This window comes from Paramormyrops kingsleyae, chromosome 1 (genome assembly GCF_048594095.1).
Source record: "Paramormyrops kingsleyae isolate MSU_618 chromosome 1, PKINGS_0.4, whole genome shotgun sequence".
Lineage (NCBI taxonomy): Eukaryota > Metazoa > Chordata > Actinopteri > Osteoglossiformes > Mormyridae > Paramormyrops > Paramormyrops kingsleyae.
In genome coordinates, this window is record NC_132797.1 from 70,947,738 (window position 1) to 70,967,792 (window position 20,055).

Genomic DNA, 20,055 nt, shown 5'->3' on the forward strand with positions numbered 1-20,055 from the left:
CGATAACAGCATTAAACGAGACGTACAGTCAATGCGGTGGTTTCAATGCAATGCACTGAAGGCGGACCCGGTAATGTTAACCAGACAACTGCCGCCTGAACGCTTCATATCACAGGTCAGACAACTTTAGCATCCATTTATAAAATTAGATATGGAATACATTTCCAAAAGGCAAACCGATGTTTCCCCCAACTTTCACTGCAATTTCAAAGCTACTTAAAATCCTGGTTGTTATTTTGCATCGTTACCTCCAAGCATCCCGTCAAAACGGTACATTTTCCTCTTTACAAATCGCAAGCGAAAGGTACGTTTCGACGGACTGCTACATCACGCCTAACTCCACAAAGGTGACATTACAATATTCTTCATAATCGCACGCAAGATTCGCGGCTATTCACACTTTGCAGATTTAAATGTAAATTTGACGTTACCTATTATCAAGACTGAGGGGCGAACTCTCTGTGCCCAGCAACGATGACAGGAATGATATTGAAAAATTTCTCAGCTGGCAAACACCAAGATCCATCGCCACTGGATAACATGGAGTATTCATGCTATTACGTCCATATAACGGGCTAGCAAACAAAACGTCTTCTGAACTCTAATCAAAATCACATTCTCTTTTCGTCGGATCTGGAGAGGCTTTGAGGGGGGAAGTCGGTCTCCAGACAGAAGAAAAACAAGCATCCAAGGGGAACCCACACAACCACCGACGCAGCACAAAGAATATCCAAGGTCAGCTCATCTCCACCGTGCTGAAAATCTGCAGCCTCTGCCATATTTGCATAATATATCCAAGGAAAAAAAAACACGCAACACTCTGCGGCATCTCATTGGCGGAGAGAGTAGGTAATTATATTAATTTATTCTGGAACGCCCCCACCTGGAGCTCAGCCGACCTACTTAGCATAATACATTCAAAGTGCATACCGGGAAAAACCGGCTGGAGTAAGGAGGAATGACCTATTAATCTGCACGACGCGGTAACCACTTTTGGGAATTTGTCCTTTAGACAATCCTGCATCAGATTCTAATGTCACAATTTTATATACAAAGCCATAGAACAAAAGAATAATTTACTAGAAATACTAACTATAGTTATATAGTTCGTCAACCCCACGTCAGAAAGACATCCATGATATTCATGCAGGTGCATTGACGGTTGCTGTACACTTCACGTAAGATGCTGCCACCTGCCGACGAAAAGGAGAAAACCGTTTCGACCTTTATTGTGGAGGGGAAAAGCGCTTCTCGGAAATGAAACCACCAGAGAACAGTAACAAACAGACCTCTGGCTCCCTTTAAAATTAAGTGCATTACCCCAAGGGACATAAACCCGCAGTTTCACCTTCCTCAGCCCTGCTACACTGCAGTTTAAATGGCATGGAATTCATTTCTATCGAAACCAACTGCACTATTTTAGATTATACTTAATCCACAATAATTTGAAATTTTATAAATTCTATAGTTAACATCACATTACTTTGAAAAGCCCTTTAATTATTTTCCCACAAAAAAATCATAACTCTGGGCATCAGATGCATTTCTGTCATACTGTCTGTAGTCTAACAATTGCTCCAGACCAAATCCTGCTGCTGAGCTAGCTAACAGAATTTATTGGAATAAAGACAATCAATTGCAACCCACCTTCTGAGAATCTTATCAAAGTAAAATCCTGCATGAATGTGTGACGCAAGTGCAGCCTGTCTGTACAAAACCACACCCAAAACATCTAGGCCTACTGTTCCTCATTCCAGAGAACTGAAGAATTCTCATATTACTGTTGCATTATTGAAATCCTAAAGATGGGAATGACTTACAAAGAGTCGGGCTGGAGTTAAACTGCTCTGCACTGTTCCAACCCCCCCCCCCCCCATCTCTTAGACTTGAACCAGCGTTCCATAGTCCAGAGTTAGTGTGTAACTGTACGGTAATCTTTAAATATACACCTCACTTCTCACTGCTGAGAGGTCAATCTCAGAACTGTCATCACAGTTATAGCAAAGACCATCACTACTACAAATCACAAACTGCGTCAGGTAACAAGTGACAAGGCTGAAATAACATGCTTTGTTGTAAAAGAAAGAACGAGTATCAAACACCAACATCAAGCAGGGCCACCACCACAGAAGAGATACTTATTTTCTCATGGGTTAATTAGTTTATCAAATAAGGAACAGAAAGCGTAATCCTCCACGACTATGAAATATATATGAAAAAGAACACCCTTCTGCAATGAGACAGTCTCGTGGGTACTGAAGTGTCGAAGCCCTTTCTAAATAAGAATGAATGTACTAGGAAAAGAATGAAATCGAATGCTTCACTGCACAGGCACTCTCTGCACAGAGCAAACAGCTTCCTTCAATGCAAATGTTTTTTCGATTGTCTGGTACACAACACGCTAACCTGAAAATACACAGTACACTCATGTGAATGGGTCAGTATAATTGTATTACACAAAGAGCATAATGAAACTGGGAGTTTTTGTGCAAACCCGGCAACTGCAATACGAGAAGCAGGAAGTGATGTGGAATGCCTTTGTCTTATATGCATATTTAATAAGGAGGATCAGCCCACAAAAAGCCCAATCCAACTCACACCATGGCAAACGGCTTACATGACCTTTCAGTTAATGTGGCTAAAACAAATCCAATAAGAACGATCGTTGCCACACTGCAGTCTTGAGTCAGATTGTCTTTATTTTGACAAAGTAGTCTGTATTATTAGCTTCTACGTTTACGCCCAAGAATTCCCAGGAGTAATCCGCGTGTCGCTATTGGCTGGGGATGGGTCAGGTGGAGCAGGCTCATTCACCCCAACAGGCAACCTGCTGGGCTTAAAGGATAAGCGCTAATGCTTTTTCCACTCCTTAATGATGGAAGACCGCCTAGCAGGTATAAGACTTAATGCTAAACAAAGCAGAAACAATCGACAGGGTCATAACATTTTCCAAATCCTTATGCCATTAAAACTTGTGTGTAGGGGGTGGGGTTAAATCAGTTAGACTAGACATCCTCATGCAACTTCAGAATCAATACACCAGAACCTGGTCCCTCTCTGAACAAATATAGATCTTTTAAAAGTGATGCAACTGGCTCTTATGAGACTGACAAGTGGGTAAAATATAGATCTTCCAATCAGGTGTTGTTGCACAGCAAACACAGATGACTTAAACTGCTCCAGTTTACCAGCTTTTTAAAAACAAGCCAGAAAGCTCACGATGCTCACTGAGTGGAGTCAGCTCATTCGGATTCTTAGATGGCAGTAACAGAGTCCAAATAAATCTCCTGTATCTGGGATCTACTTAAGGCTTGTGCCTCATTGCCCCAGGTACATGAAGCATAAACAGGTTAGGATCCCAAGAGGCTCAGTTATAATGAGTAAACATGAACCGAAATGTTAAAAAAAAAAATCACTATGTTTCTCCCATATGCAACAGCTACAAATAGACAAGCTTCCCAACAAAATAAATAAATAAATTACATGTAATGGACAATTAGGATAAGGTGGACCTAGTTATATAGCTACTGGATTCTAAATTAAGAAATCAATTTGAACTAATGTGGATTTAATCTAATGGTTTAATTAAACTTGTTACAGGATATGTGAAGAAATGCTATATTAACTTAATTTACAGTTATGGATCAATCATTTTTGCCATTATTTCATGTACAACATAACACATAACTCACTTTAAACTCACTTTAAAGTTACAATTCTACAAGCCTAATTCTACTGAAATTTTCAACAGCTCCTGCCATCACATCTATATGCCAACCAAAATCATTTTAACCATGATACCACTGGGAATTTGATTAAAAAAGGGACCTGAACACCATAAATGAAATGTCTCAGTGTCTTTTTCCTCCACTGGTCCAGCCCAAGGGCATTCACACATACATAAAAAGCATCAGCGCAAAGCACGCTAAGAAGCTAGCTCATAAAGGATAGGGACAGACCCTAGGCTAACATGCTGCTCAAGCGTAATGCTACGCCTGCAGATTTTACCTCTTCAAATGCTGTTCCAGTTCCCAGAACAATAGCTTCACAGCCATCTCATCGGGGCCCTGCACTCGGATCACTGTTTCTCTCATTGATGCGTTAATAAGCACTCCACCTTCGATAACAATGCCAAGCAGCTCTCCCGCTAAATCTCCATGGACCCCTAGACCGGCCAGCCCATCACCGCAACGTCAGCAGAGACGAGAGGAAAAAAAACGAAACGGAAAACAGAAAGCGAAGAGCGTGAGCTTGGGTGGCAGGGGGGGGGGTGGGGGAACGGTATGGTGCGTCTGGTTGTTCCTGCTGTGTCCTTCTCGTGGGCAGACTTGCGAATGATTGAACGAGAGCAAAAGCAGGAGCAGGGCGTGATGTCACGCCATGTCTGCGGACACGTGACCCGCTGTTACATAAACCGCCGGCCGGGATTAACATCGTCCCGAAGTGTGCTGCGCTTACATCTGCTCCGCTGCACGGCATCCAGCCCCCTCTGCCCCTCCCCCTTCCATGGCACGGCCCCACCCCCCCCCCCCCCCCCACATGGTCTTATCCTATTGCTTCCCATCAGCGCTCTGTGGTCCTGGTCATCACTGATAATGAATAGGTTATCTCCTAATGAATAAGTTACAAGGGGGGGGGCATCAATGGGGCACCACAGTAAGTTCTGGAGGTTGTCCTGTCTGATCGCAAACAGGGGATGGGAGACGGGGGCTGGAGGGCGGGGGGCGGTATACAGCTGTTCTCACCGGCTCAGTGCCAAAACCACAGCTTGAGAGAAACACAGGACCCTCCCCTACATGGCTGAGTTCCCCCATTCCCCCCCCATAAATAGCTAAAAGACTCACATCAGGCAAGTGCGAGCTACCATGGGCTACAGTTCCCATGGTTGTCATGGTGACGTATAGTTGGCGGGGCTGCTGCACATAAACACAGCGGAACTCTGTGCACGCAGGGGAATAAACACAGCCTCTCCCGGGTACAGTGCGAGGTTTTCGGGCACCAGGCCGCCTGGCAGCCGAGACCCACGGAGCTCACAGGGAGCCGACGCCATACTGGTGCGACGCTGAAGCCTCCTGGCTTTGACCTGGTCTGTGCCTGCGTGTGTCAGGCGTGCCGCTGTGAGTGTGCCGATTCTGGCCGCCTTAGCCACCGCCTACAACGCCGAGAGGACACGGGCCAATATGGGGGCCACGCCTTTTATTCCGCAGATAACCAGCATATAAATAACCAATGGCGTCAGTTACAGTGAGCGGGTGTCTCTCCTTTTGTGCTCTGGGCCATCGCCCATTAGCAGAAATACAATGAGCCCCCCCCTCATCCATTCGGTTTCACTACACAGAAACTGACACACTAAGCTGAGCATGTGCTACCCCAGCAATAACACCCATCCCCAACAAACACACTACGGGGTAGCGGAGGGAGAAGGGACAGGAGGGACTTTGGCCTTTCTGAGCACGGGTGGGTTACAGGACGTTGCCTGGTTTGCTAGGCGACGCTTTGCATTCTGGGATTGCAACAAGGCCAAAAAAAACAACAATGGTTGTGTTCCGACTACTAACACCGCCCACTGAGAAGTCTCCATGCAAGCAGGTATATTAATCCACAATCCACCCTGCTCCATTTACACCCACAGACATATGGCACCTGCAACCTAATTCAGGAACAAGACAGAACGGCAGATCTCACAAAGACGCCACCAGCCTTCGTGCGATTGCTTCTGCAAACGGCCTTCTCACCGAGCAAAACATCTGCAGCTCCTCAGTTCCTAGTTTCTGAAACTCATTCTGCATTCAGATGATGCAGAAATAGAATACTGTAAAGGAACCTGCTTAATTTGCCCAAATAATGCAACCTTTACAGGAGGATTAAGAGTCTTTTTGAGAGGAACAGCATTTAGACCCCTACCAGGCAGCCACACACAGTGAATCATCTCCTGCATCTGAGGAGCCATTTCACAGGCTGCGGGCGGCCAACTCCCTGTGGAACACATCCATACTACAGCTTATGTAACGGCATGGCATGGTAACAGGAGCTCGAATGCCAGAGGAGAGAGGAGCAGAGAGCATGCAGCAGGGCGAGACCAGCACGAAACCGTGACGGTCTACCTCTCAGACACGGCTGCGGAATCCACCCCGAACCAGGTCTGTCTCTTCACTTTGTCCACAGCCGCTGAGCCCCTTATACGAAGTGACAGATGAGCCGGAGTTATGATGCAAGAGGCAGGCAAACCCCAGCCTTGCTTTCGGCCATATTAAACACGGCAGCTGCGGGGCTTTGAATATACGCAGGGGCCCGGCTCCAGTTGCCCAAAGCGCTCCCTTTACACCAGCGTCTCCCAACTAGTGGGTCGCGACCCAAAAGTGGGATTACTTTCAGTGGGTTGCAGAGTGTGTGATGTGTACTTTTTTTTTGGTTTCACAAGATTTTCACAATCACCCCCTCCCACGGTTGACAATTTTTAACATTATCACCATAACAGTACCTGCGAAGAGGACCCTTGGTGCTTTATTGGGTCATTCAGGTGCCTCAACAAAAGCCTGAGATGACGAGTGAAAAACAACTTATATTTCCATCAGATTTATATTCAGGCATGAATCATCCCTAAAGCAACGGTGTGAACAACAGGTGTGTGTAATTCTCTAGACAATACTCATTTAGAGCTTAAGATGCCAGCTCTGCTAATTAAACCCATGTCTGTCTTAGCGACACTGCCTTCATTTGGAGTTCTGTGCCTGAACCCTCTGAAGAGTTGAGAATAAAGAGATAAACTAATTTACCTAAACCAGTTACCATCTAACTTACCATCCACCTGGGCAAACACAGGATAAGCCCATGGTACAGTGTAGGCATGACCCTGGATGTATTGGTCACCCAAATATGATTGCCGCGATGTCACACGAGTGTCACCTCTCAGACACACACACACACGGATCGTAAACACTGGTGCTCATGCTTATGCACGCGCATGAACTTACATTACTGCCTTTTCAACTGCATCTTAAGGAGCTCTCCCCACAAAGGTTCTCAATTAGCTCCTGAAAATGACAACCAAACATCTATACAAATACAACACCAATCGCAGCTAATGAATCCCTGGATGCTTAGATGATGCCGGCTTCAACAAAACACGCCTGAATAGAACGCCACCCAACAAAAAGCAATTCGTTAAACAGTTAAGAGGAAAAAACACTGGGGACACCTTTTCAAGGTAAAGTCTCAAGGACAATCGGCATTGAAAGGCAACGTGGCAACAGTTGCTATGTAACCAGTCTGGAAGCCAAACACAGGAAGCAGTGTCACCCATGTGTTAAAACCAGGCCTTTGTGGAAATAATGTACTTGCTATGATTTCTACTCCACTTGGCAATTAACAGCACATCTGCTGAATGGACATGCTTCAGGCTGCGGGAGAGAAATCTGAGAACCAGGTAATTTTTGTTAATGCTAATGTATTGTAATGTCATACAGGCCAGTTGTCTCACTGAAGAAAATGTCTACAAATGGAAACATATTTCTATTAAAGATGAGGGTCAAGTGACTGAAGCTATTAAAGTTAATCAGGTATAACAAGAGGGCTTCTGTCTGGGAGCTGAACTCAGCTTAATCATTATGCTCCCTGCTCAGTAATGAAGGCTTTGCTCCATGACACGGCTGCTTTGTAGCATGTTTACAGTGTGTAAAGGATACTAGAGGGACCACATCCACTGACACACTGTCAAGATCAGTACAGCCAATGAAAAGGGGTGCAGAGGGGGTGCTGGATTACATGCTGTCAGGACAAACAGAAGGCAGAACGTCAACTTGCTTCTGTGACAGCACAGGAAGGATAATATTTTGTGAAAAAAAATAGGAAACCCCCTCATTTGCCCTGATTCTAACCTAGGCTTTTTGTCCCTGAGATCCGTGCAGGGGCTCACTCACCAGAGGCCTAAGTGAAGAATATAGTGAGTCACCATACTGCCCCCACGCAATACTCCTCCATACACACTCTAAATATGACTGTCAACACTAACAGGACAGAACGGACCCACCCATAAGTGCCCGACCTCCCAAACACCAGGACCTACAGACAAAGGCCGTCTTTATCAAAGCACCATGTTCATCCCCTCTTCCCTCTGACAGGGTGGCTAACATTGCCTGCCAGGCTGGGTGCAGGGCGGGGGGGATATGAATCCTGCTCTATGGTCTCCGCCCAGCGCCGGTGAGGCAGGTTTTCTGCAGCTGTGGTGATTTCCTGCTTGTCTGCGTGCGCCTCGTTACATAACAAACATGCCATATGGTGACGAGACCAGTAATTTCTCTAATCCACCCCGAGGCAGATGTCGGAAGGGCAGGAGACTCACCTTGAAGGCTAGTCCACTGTTTGGGCGGGCCTTTTTTTTTGCGGTGGGGGGGGGGGCACTGGGAGAGCCCTCTAAGAGCGGTGGGGGCTTTCCCCTACGCAGGAGGCACCACCCTCCTATTGTCCCACAAACTCCTTTTCAACAGTGCCACTCGACGGGCTCGATTAGCGACACCCCCGGACTGATCTGCGGCGTGCAGATGGCCAGCACGTCCAGCTGGGCGCATCTGTGCAAACCAGCCATCGGCCATTCATTAGGAAGCAGGAAGGTGCTTGGTATGGCCTGGGAAGCAGCCTGGGGATGAACTCGTTAAGTAATATTGAGATAAACTGTAATCATGAGCTTCTAACGAAGGCGTGTAAATGTCATCCTCTCACATAGCCTGCTTCCTGTTTTCCTTCACTCGTATTTCCCGTTAAGGATTAAGCACCCGCACAATAGGCTGGAAATAATATATTTCCATCATAAACCTCCAACCCCATCAACAGGACTGCGATTACCCCCCATGTAGATAATAGCAGTTTCTAAAGCTAAAACCGCTATTCTTTACAAGAAGTAGACAAACAAGTCTCATACCAGTCTTATTTGTCATTAGATGCATAACTCTGACTTGTCAGAAACATCAACACTGCACTTTAAATGAACTACATCCACCTTTAAAAAGCAAGGTGACAGCAGGGACCATGCACTGCAGTTTCGATCAGCTGCAATTAAAGTAAATCCATGTTAAACCTGGTTAACTTCTAGCACAGCACAGCTAAAACAAAACACCGCACTTCTAAGATTAATCATTCAACAGTATTACATCAATGCTTTTAGGCATCTTTTACCTTCTTGAAGACAAACATCCCAAATGTACCCCCCCCCCCGGGTCAAAGGGGAGGTTCACCCGAGGCGATAATTACTGCCAGTGTTTATATCCAGCGAAAACACTTATTTCTGTAGCAGACTCATTTTCAAGACCACACCTACAAAGCAATTTATTTTATTTTATTTATTTATTTATTGGGAGGGACAGAAAAAAAAAAGATACAAGCAAAGGGAACGAAAGGTTCCGAATGGCAACAATACAGACCCTGCGACCTCTCCATAAAGACACTGCCCCATGTAATACAGTGTGCGGAAGGTAGATCACCTCCTTCGTGCATGTTTGTCACAGCGCAATGTAAGACCAATGACAAGGGGACATTACCTAAGGTGCATGTCATGCTGCCATTCGAGCTCGTGCTGTATTTTGGTGGTTACTTAGAAATGGCGTGTGGTTTATGTTGAGTCTGCTGATGTCAACACGTTTTCCTGGCCTAATTTACGAAGTGCTGAGGTTAGAAAACATAAGCGCCCTATTGGCGCAGCTCCTTCACGTGCGAATCGGCGATTAACTGGCCCTGGCACACGGCCAGATTACATGGTGCTTGAGTTACGGCTCAAATCGCTCAGTGGCCGGAGCAGCCTGCACATCCGGCCTGTGGATAAGGTCCAGGCGGATTTTAGCCTGCCTCCTACTAGGGCTTTCTCCAGTCATATCAGGTCGTCTAAACCATCAAGCAGTGGAGCTCGTGCTATATTTGTGATCACGTTCCCCAACATCATGGGTTTTTTTTCAATGGCCATTAACTGTTCCCTCAAACTAGCTTCAGAAACAGCCAACTATGTTATCTTCATAAGCTGTTGCCATGGTGTTGTGCCTTGAATCCCAGTGCCACTTGTTAAAATGAACGTGGGCTCTCTGTGGGAACAGGCCAGTCCCAGCAGAGGAGAAACACGCTCAGAATTCTGGGAACAAACAACTGCAGCCCGCTCCTTCTCCGTTTGTCTGATAATTGAAGCTTTCTATTACACGTCGATTTCTAACAGGCAACAAGGAGGGACAAACTACATCACATTTCCGAACAGCCAACCTCCTAAGAAAGGGGATCTCACATGAATTCATTAGTCACCTTTTTCCACACTGTGCTACAAGGATAAAAAAAAACCAAACCATTTACGTGAACAAGATAAAAGCCAGTAATAATGGTAGGAAAAGTTGCAAAAGATTAAACGGAATTCCCTTTGGAAAGACATCCATCCATCAATTGAAATGACTGTCCATGTTTAACAAACACAATTAGAAAACCCTGAGTTAGAGACCATGCAGGATGCTGAAACACAGCCTTTTACAACCATCACAATGACTAATATGACCAATCACTGCCCCAGATCTGCATCCAGCTTCCACAATCCAAAGGCATGTGCTTCAGGTGAACTGGCATTCCTAAATTATCCTTAGTATCTAAATGGCTTTAGCTTCTCCGTGTGAATGAATCCTATAACCAACAGGAAAAGTGGTCATTGAACACTGACAAAACCAGGCTACTTCTATGCCTTCGCCCAAACCATCAATTATTCGACTTAACTCAAAGTTGGAAGCATCTGCTTTTTGCCATTCAAGAGCAGGAATGGAAATTTGTATTTTCAGTACTAGCCTCTATAGAATACGCATCTCCAAAGCGCAGTCATACTGGCAGTAAGGTGTTGGAGCGCTACCCTCTCTTCAACAGCCCTGATAAGTGTTCTCCATCTCAATCAGAAGAATATCAGACTGTGTGCTCGATTGCAGAGCCAGCAACACCTGAGATTAAGTGACGATTACATCAAACACAAGCTGTGACATTCAAGTCTTCTGAATAATCTCACTTTAATTCAAAGGACATGTCAGAACTGCACATCCCATAAAGATTAACTACTAGTCTTCTCGGCTGGATCCATCAACATAGAAGTTTGACACAAAACAAGTTAATTCCCTTTACAGAATACAGAATTGAAACTCAAGAGAAGATACCAAACACCATGATCAAAAGTCCCCATAGCGTTTCAAGTTCTCATTATGTGACACCTCAAAGGATCTCACCCAAAAGGAAGAGGATATGAAACTATCCAATAGGCAAAGTAACATTTTATTACGGCTTTTTTCATTAATATCAAATAGAAAAAGCAAAAAAGCATAAAAACAAAGAATGCTCCTGCATGTTTGATGCCATTACATTAAAGGTCTTTGATGAATCTTTGTCTATTGTACGTTTTCATGTTCTACACAACATACTTTGTGGCAAGTCACAGGTCAAAGTTATGTGATTAATGTGCTGTAGCTGTGAACTCAAACAGGAAAAAAAAATACAAAACCTGAAGCTATGGAGCAAGTGGAAAAAAACTACTGTGCTCAAGCAGACACCAATTTCTGTAATGTTTAATGTGGTTTTTAAGTGAATTTAAACCTCACTATTAATGTTTAACATACAATACAGATTTCTCTGTTGACTGCTAAGCCATTTAATTAAAAACAGAAACTGAAGCGAAATCAACAGTCCTGTTCAAGCACTACTTGCAGACTGAAAAGGCCACACACACCCCGATTATATATATATATATATATATATATCAAGATAGAGAGAGAGAGAGAGAGAGAGGATACTTAATACTTCAGCATACGTGGGTGGGAAAAGTCTTTGTTGCCAGTGAACCAGAGGAGCCAGTTACACCATCAAGATAGAACCATCCAACAAATTTTATTGACTTTCAAACTACAACTTGATCTGAACCTGAGAAGTAGCCCCAAGCTGACAAGGGAGCTTAATGGATTGACATATCAAGAAAGAGCGAAGGACTATGGGATAGTGCCATATCTAAACTGGGCAGGAAACCGTAACAGAGCAGTAGATTGCAGTAGATTTAGCAAAGCGCAGGGCAAGAGTAGCAGATCAAGATATTAGCATAGCATGGGCCGCTAGGTGAAAGTATAAGCAGATCTGAGATAAGCACATCAGGTCAGCACACATTAGGGCCTGGGAGCCATTTGGATCCAGTCCAGCATATCTCTCCATGTCTTGGTGGATGCGCCCCCACTCTACAAAGACCTCATTATGCCCCCCCTTTGTTCCCATCTTTCCAGCCTTTGCAGGTACAGTTCCAGCCAGACACGCAATGGGGAAACACGACACCCAGAGTGTCATAAAAAAGCGATGGTCTGCACCGAGGACGTGCTGGGAAAGAACTGAGAAGATCCTCCGCAGACAAGGGGTGTTCACATCACACATTTGCGACTTGAGTGAAGGTAACCAGAGCGTGAGACCTCATCAGAGACACGCATCGGATACGCCTTTGTGTTCAGAGAAGAGGCGGACGGTGGAGGCCGACTCCAAGAGCTCAGGCACTGACCGGCAGCTTGAAGAACCATGACACACTCCACATGACTTCTGTCAGCAGACGGACAACCGGAGCAGGATAATTCGGCCGACCAGTCATAACCTGTCAAGAGCATTCCATGCTGAGAAACACCCTTTCCAAACGCAGTTTTACATAGCTCAGCATGCTCAGTATCGATGTGCTGACAGCCGCGTGGGTAGGAGGTGCTGACAGTATTGGACCTCAGCACAGGGAGGACAACAGTGTGTAATTAAGCAGGACAAATCAGGGAAAAAAAAACAATGCTCATAACAGGATTAGGTGCCACACAACAGGCTTGAAGTTCTATAACCCACGGCTGGAAAAAATCCGTTAACCTTCTCAAGCTAGATATAGCAGAAGTAAGAGTTGAAAACATGAATAGATGCGCAATCGGACATAAAATGCCTTTTCGGATAAAACCCATTGGAATCCATGTTAATGCCCCATACAACAGTACTCGGTCCGTTGTTTTTGGGCCATCAGATCCCTGTACAAACAGAGCGAGAGTTTGGTTCACATTGCCAGCAGTCAGATTCATTCCCGGTGGGTGTTGGACTACACCACGGCTGCCCTTTGTCACAGATTCTCTTCATAACATTTATGGACAGAATTTCTAGGTGTAGCCAAGGGGCAGAGGCGGTCCGGTTTGGGGGGCTCAGGACCACGTCTTTGCGCTCTGCAGATGTCCTGATGTCCTGGCGGTTTCATCAGGCTGACTTGCAGCATGCTGACGAGTGAGGGACGAAGAAAGCAGGAGATCCACAGGTGGACTGACAGTAATGTGGATACTGTATTCTTCTGTCATGATGAAGAGAGAGCCAAGTCGGAAGGCAAAGCTTTTGATTTACCAGTCGATCTATGTTCCTACCCTCACTTATGGTCACGTGCTTTGGGGAGTGACAGAAAGAATGAGATCGTGGATATGAGCAGCAGAAAAGAGTTTCCTTCACAGGGTATCCCGGCTCGACCTTAGGGATAGGGTGAGGGGCTTGGACATTTGGGAGGGGCTCCTCCTCTGCATCGATAGGAGTCAGCTGAGGTGTTTCAGGCATCTATGCAGGATGCCTCCTGGACGGCTCCCTGGGGAGGTGTTGTGCCCAATTGGGGGGAGACCCTGGGGCAGACTCAGGACATGTTGGAGAGATTGTATCTCGTGGCTAGCCTGGGAATGCCTTAGTATTCCCCTGGTGGAGATGGTTGGTGAGAGGGAGGTCTGGGCATCCTTGCTTAGATTGCTACCAACACAGAACACATTAGGAATGGATGGATGGATGGTAAAATATTTACAAACAGGAGAGCAGGGAAGCTGATCAAATTAGCACTTATTTGTAAAATATTAAGTAAAGACAAAAAATGTGTTATCTTTATAAAGCAGCCATGTTAAGTGGTCAAGCAGGGAAAAAACATCAGTCACCTTCAAAAACAAAAGCACTCAATGGCCTTTGTCTACAGAAGGAGACTGAGAGAGCTTTGTGTTAAAGACATGGTCCCGCAAAGCATTCTGGATGTTCAGTGTATCCATGATAGAGAGGATGCTGATGGACCTGAACCATTTATAACATTACAAAGATAATAGATTGTTTTGAAGTTCCAGCACACAGATTTTCTAGCAATCCAGCCCCAGCCCTAGATACAGCCTCACACTGGCTCCATGTTGCCTGATGCAACATTTTGCAAAGGAATTAAAATCAGGCAATGGCACAGCTAGGGCACGGAATGCATCGTATCCTGCTGCTTCAGCAGGCATTGCACCTGCTCACTCTGCTCACAGGTTTTGGTGGTTCTTCAGGACAAAATGTGAACAACATCACAAGGTCACTAAATAGAGGACATTTAAGGTAATGAAACCGTTTCATGGGATCCCAAGTTTCCCTGTCTGTGTCCACCACTGGGGTGCATGATCCAGCTTCACCCTGGAAGCGAACTGCAAATAGTCCAATAGCCTGTATTTTGTCATAATCAAGCCCGGGACTGATATAACAGATTATGGATGGATTATTTTCTGTTGCCATTTAAGTTTCATGTGTAATGTTTCACCTTGATCTTTCTAGGCTACTTAGCCAATGTTTTTGAGAAACCTCAGATGATATTATTAAAAAATGGCCGTACCTGCTTATGCAAGTGTTAATTTCAACTATATGAACATCTCAATTTAAGTTTCTTTCAAACAGCAGTGTTTTGTTTGTCTCACAGCAGATCCAGCACAGTGGACAGTGTGAGGCAAGGACACAGTGGACAGTGTGAGGCAAGGACACAGTGGACAGTGTGAGGCAAGGACACAGTGGACAGTGTGAGGCAAGGACACAGTGGACAGTGTGAGGCAAGGACACAGTGGACAGTGTGAGGCAAGGACACAGTGGACAGTGTGAGGCAAGCACAGAGGCTCCTGGCTCTGGTAAGGCAGTACCTTTGAACAAGATTAGTTGAAATCCCTCTAGTAAGGTACAGTTTTGCAAGAATTTCATAAAAATTGCAAAATGCTTTAGATAACTATCAACAAAGAAAGCACATAAACACAGTTAAACTTCATAAGCAGGGCTTATGAAGTGTTTGCAAATGCAGACGATTTCCAGCACTAACTCCACATTCCACTACCCAGGAGAGGTGATCTGACACAGGTAAACTGATACATGGCTCCACCTTCCAAGTCTAAAAGAGCCTGCTGGCATCGAAACATTTAATCACACCTCCTAAATCACCTGTAAACAAATAATCTTGTTCCATCCTGCTCACCCACCCACATTCAGAGAATCTGAAAGCTGAACCGATGCAACAGTAACCCTACCATCAGATTAAAAAGGTATTATGAGCAAGAGCAATGATACTCACACATACGCCCACAAATGCTAAATGCCAAATACTGAAGCACTCTCCTCTAGGACACTGATAGCCACAACAACAGCTAGTCATGCAACTGCTGCTGGGTGTCTCATTGCCTTCCTTTGTCTAATCAAGTCCTTCTGAAATACGAAGTGAACATCACACCCAGGTTTATATAATGTAGATTTCCCTAGGAGTAACATGACACACTAAGAAATGCTGGATATTTAAGGAGGATGTGGCTTGATTTTTATGTTTTGGTCTGTAAATACTTCAAAGCACAAAAAAATAGAACATTAGATTTTGAAACGATGATTATGCTTTACGGATGACAATGGTACCACAAATGCTGTGCAGAAAACATCATCTTTAATAAACAGTGCCACCTAGTGGTTGTATGAAGTGGAAACACAAAATATTTTTTAAAATTGCATGTATTTAGGAAAATGATTTACATGTGCAATATACCTTTTTTTCCCCCATTTTTAGACCCTATTTTCAAACATCAGCCACAAAGGCCAGCAAACAAAACTACGATGAACCCTGAGAAAAAAAGAAATCCAGAAAATCTTACTTATCAGTGGGTTGAAAATCTATGATTTCCATAAGGGTGTAACATCAGAAAAATTATATCAGATTCTGTTAGTGTGAAAAAGCAAAACCTACCAGAGAGACGGGACATGCAGGATTTTATCCTTTGTTCTTGATTTATTCGTCATTTGCATATAAAAGCTTTCCCTCCTCTTTTTCCAGATTACATTTTTCAGAAGGTTTCTTCCAGATTGAAAAGTGATCAGAAACCACTATATTTTACACGCCTGCACGAACAGTTTGTTTTTATATCCTGTATATGAGTAATTATTTTATAACTGAAAAGCAATATAATGCCACAGAACCTTCTGGCCCTTATTAGATATCACGGTCACTTCTGATCATAGCTCTGTAGACGTCTAGGGTTGGACCATTCAGATCTTAATCCTGTACGGCCACAGACTGCAAGGTTTACAGCACAGAGGGAAAAGGTAAAATTGGTTCAACCCAGTCTGTCAGCCAGTGTCTCTAAGGAAAAATGAAATGAACTACCACTAGAGTTCACTCTTATGCAATATTCCCTTAAGGGGCCATGTGCTTTCGATGAAAGTACCTCAATTGATCAAATGAGACTTTAAATAAAAAGAACATTATAAGCATTAAAAACCTTAAAAGAGTTGAGCACCTTTTCTCATACAAAAAAAAAACTTTTCTTTATAACTCTTGTACTTAACTGGTAATAACATTTAAAACAAGAACAAACAAACGTGGTTTGTAAGGCTGATGATGCTAGAAGATGTGAAAAAGACTTCAAAGAACAACACTAATGGCTTTGGACTACAAAATATCACAAAAGATCCCATGAAAATGTATTTAATTGTCAGCATTATAGATTGTTCTGTCACTGTAAACTGTAATAAAACCCCAAACAAATCACAATTACTGTAATTTGTCATCATGCAAAAATGCTTTAATCTCATAATATGCTATTTATTATAACAGGTTAACTATTTCAGCAAAGGCTTAATACCCAAATTGTTCAAATAATGCTTTCAAACAACAGAAGCTAAAATTCCTCTGCTTTGTTCACTCTAACTGAATATACCATTTTATTCTGGCTAAATTCTCTAAGCAGTAAAATATTGAAATGGTTTCCTTATCCTATTCCTGCTGACCCTCTGTTTCCCCTGTTTTTTCCTTCTGGCCGAGCTGAATTAATTACCCTTGACTGAGCGGCTGATTAAACGAATTCGCAAGAGACGAATCAGCTTAAACAGAATTAATTATCTGACACAATAAAAGCATTTAAATGAAGAAGCTTCATAAAAGTTTCTCACTTTTAACTTTCCAATTAAATTGAATGTCAATTTCGACTGAGCAAAAAGTTCAACGGCTAAAGCAACAGAAAAAAAAAACTACAGATTATTTAGATTTGATCATTTGCTTTGATTGACGAATTACTCGTGTTAAAGAAACGGCACCTGTAACAGGCCTGCTTAGGGAAATGTGGGATTTAACTTAAGTTTGTGAATCTGAAGACTCCCAAGGGTCCTGCCAGGTAAACAGAATCTCCACTGAAATTAAATCTTGGTTAGCAGTGGGAATCAATGAAAAATATTGAAAAAATGAGCTTATTTCACAATAAAATCAGCATTTTCATGTCTTCTTTGCGGAATGTCACTATTACTTACTTTTGAACCTGGAAAAGGTAAAGGCAAAGTAAATATCTCAGAATTTGGTGATCAGTGGTCATTGTCGACACACCACAGCACATAGTGCACAACAACGAAATGTGTCCTCTGCATTTAACCCATATGTGACAATGTGACATAGCAGGGGGCAGCTAATTCAGTGCCCAGGGGCAGTACCTTACTCAGGGTACCTCAGGGGTGCCTTGCTGGTCGGGGATTCGAACCTCTAATCTTTCAATTACAAGTGCGCCTCCCTAACCATTAAGCCACCACTGCCCTCTTCACCTGACGAGAGCAACATGCAGACCCACTGCAGACATCAGGGATAGGTACAGTGCTGGCTGACATCAAGAACAGAATAATACTGATTTGAGCAGGAGTCCGGGGACACTTGCTGGGTCCAAACAGAGTGACTTCCGCTTGTCACTCTCCTGCTGTCCCCAAATACGTTTCTCAGTTTCTATACCGGCCTCCTGCTCATTTCCTTCTGACGATTCAACTGACATCAGAGAAAACAATTTATAAAGCAAACAATATGCAAATGAGACCATATGCCAAGATAAGCTTCAATTTAAATTTACAATACTTAAATAACATCATCCAAACACTGTCATTTACTAACATTTACAATTTCCATGTAATATACATGGGACCCATGAAACCTTAAAACCTTACAAAGTGATATTTACATGCATAATGCCTAGAGTCTAACTTTGCTTATAAAACATTCCTATTTCTAAACAACTGCAAGACATATCAAGGGGTACTGCATCATGACAAATGCTGGTTCATGGTTACGTTTATGTGCTATCCCTCATGGAGGAAGCATTCAAGGACAAAAAGAGCGCCCTCTCCATTTCTGTAGCAAATTAGAATGCCATTTAAATGGTAGCAAAAATGGAGGAGAAAGAAGGAGGAGAAAAATCGTCTTTTTTTTTGTAGAACGTGGAAGCGGTCCATGGCCTTTTGCTATAATCAGCCACTAGGGGGAAGCAGACACTACATAAACGATAGTGTCCAGATTAAAAGCCCCAGACTGAGACGGAGCACATCAGGTGGTTTCCGAACCAACCCTGTCTGCGGCAGATGCTACTCCGCTCTTTGCAGTATAAGTGGCTCAGGCCTGGGGGGGGGGTCACAGGCTCACTGGTCTGGTTCTCTCACCTCGATTGTTTAATGACAATCACCATTCGGATGGAAAATCACTGACTGTCTTAGCAGCCACTCACTGACAGCTAAACCCAAAAGAACCCTTAAGTACTGGAATTCCTCGTCGCTGCTTTGCAGCACCGGTCCTTAAAGCTACATACATAAAAGTGATGACAAATATGACAAGAGTAATAACAAGGAAAAATGTCAAAGAAAACATCTCTAAGGCAGGGTAAAGATGGACCATTGTAAAAGGTCTACCTAAACATTTGTATTTGCTTTATCATATTCAAAGCATTACCAGAACAGGAACTTAACTGCAATTAACTTAGGCAGCACTTTTACGGAAAAGGAAGGAGAGTGAAGAGATTTAATCCGAGGCCGGTTCTGCGGCAGCTAAAATGAGGGTTCTTATTCCACTTGCATTTTCTACACCAACACGCATGAAATTTAAAACCGCGAGGTCACAGTGCTTTTAAAAAGGGAACGGACCACATCCGATCCTTCCCCAGAAGACCAGAATTACTAGTGCAGCTCAACCCAGCAGTAAATGCCAGGTCATGTTGCTTGGCTGGTGGGGGGGGGGGGGGGGGGGGCGTTGTACTTTAGAATAATAGTGATTGTAGTAAAACAAACAAAAGCCAAGTCCTTAAGGAGAGACACAATGTGAAGGAACAGAGGAACAGACTCCCATTGTCCACTAGGCACAAGTGACTGTGTGGCACTTATCTGGCTGCTTCGATGATGTCACTCATCACATCATTCAGCTATTTGGAAAGAAGAAAGAGGAGGAGAAGAGGAGTCATACACTCCCTTAAGCTTACAAACAGATAGGAGATCCTGCTCCACTTCTATTGAGAACATAAGACTTTCATCTACTGCAGTCCTGGCAGATTACGATCTAAAGCACCACCGTCAAAGTAAACACAAAGTATTAGCCGTCTGAAAACCAGAAACGAGCATCGTAACCAAACCTAATTCGTAACCAAATCCATGGGTGCTGACTAACAGGCAGGCACCTGCTTCTGGGGCTTGTACCTGGCTTTGGTGGCAGGGATGTGACCGGATCTGCGCGCATTAGGGTCGGCCTGACATGCGGTGCCACCCCACTCCTCCCTACAGACTGCCACGAGGCGCTGGCCGGGTCCGCGGTGACTCATTTATGATGTTCCCAGGCCACCGCGTGTGTAAACAGTAACCTCAGCTGGTCACAAGCCTGACTGGTGGCTGCGGCGAAACGCAGCTTCGCCTGACACATGATGAGTCACTCGTGCAAACACCACGCTTTCGTGAGCGCGGCCCCGCGACCAGGCCAAGAGACAC

General features: G+C 44.1%; 1 protein-coding gene across 5 annotated transcripts in view; it reads right to left on the bottom strand.

Annotated features, from left to right (window-relative positions):
* Positions 1–20,055, bottom strand: part of LOC111855724 (TSC22 domain family protein 1-like) — a 43,928-nt gene that overhangs the window by 2,591 nt on the left and 21,282 nt on the right. Inside the window, exon 1 of one of the 5 annotated variants that reach the window (XM_023835201.2) lies at positions 4,009–4,409. The exons of 1 other annotated variant lie outside the window; for it this stretch is intronic. In XM_023835201.2, the coding sequence (XP_023690969.1) occupies positions 4,009–4,094 (86 nt within the window). In that variant the 5' untranslated portion in view covers positions 4,095–4,409. 3 more of the 5 variants (XM_023835293.2, XM_023835116.2, XM_023835362.2) reach the window with 3 other exon arrangements.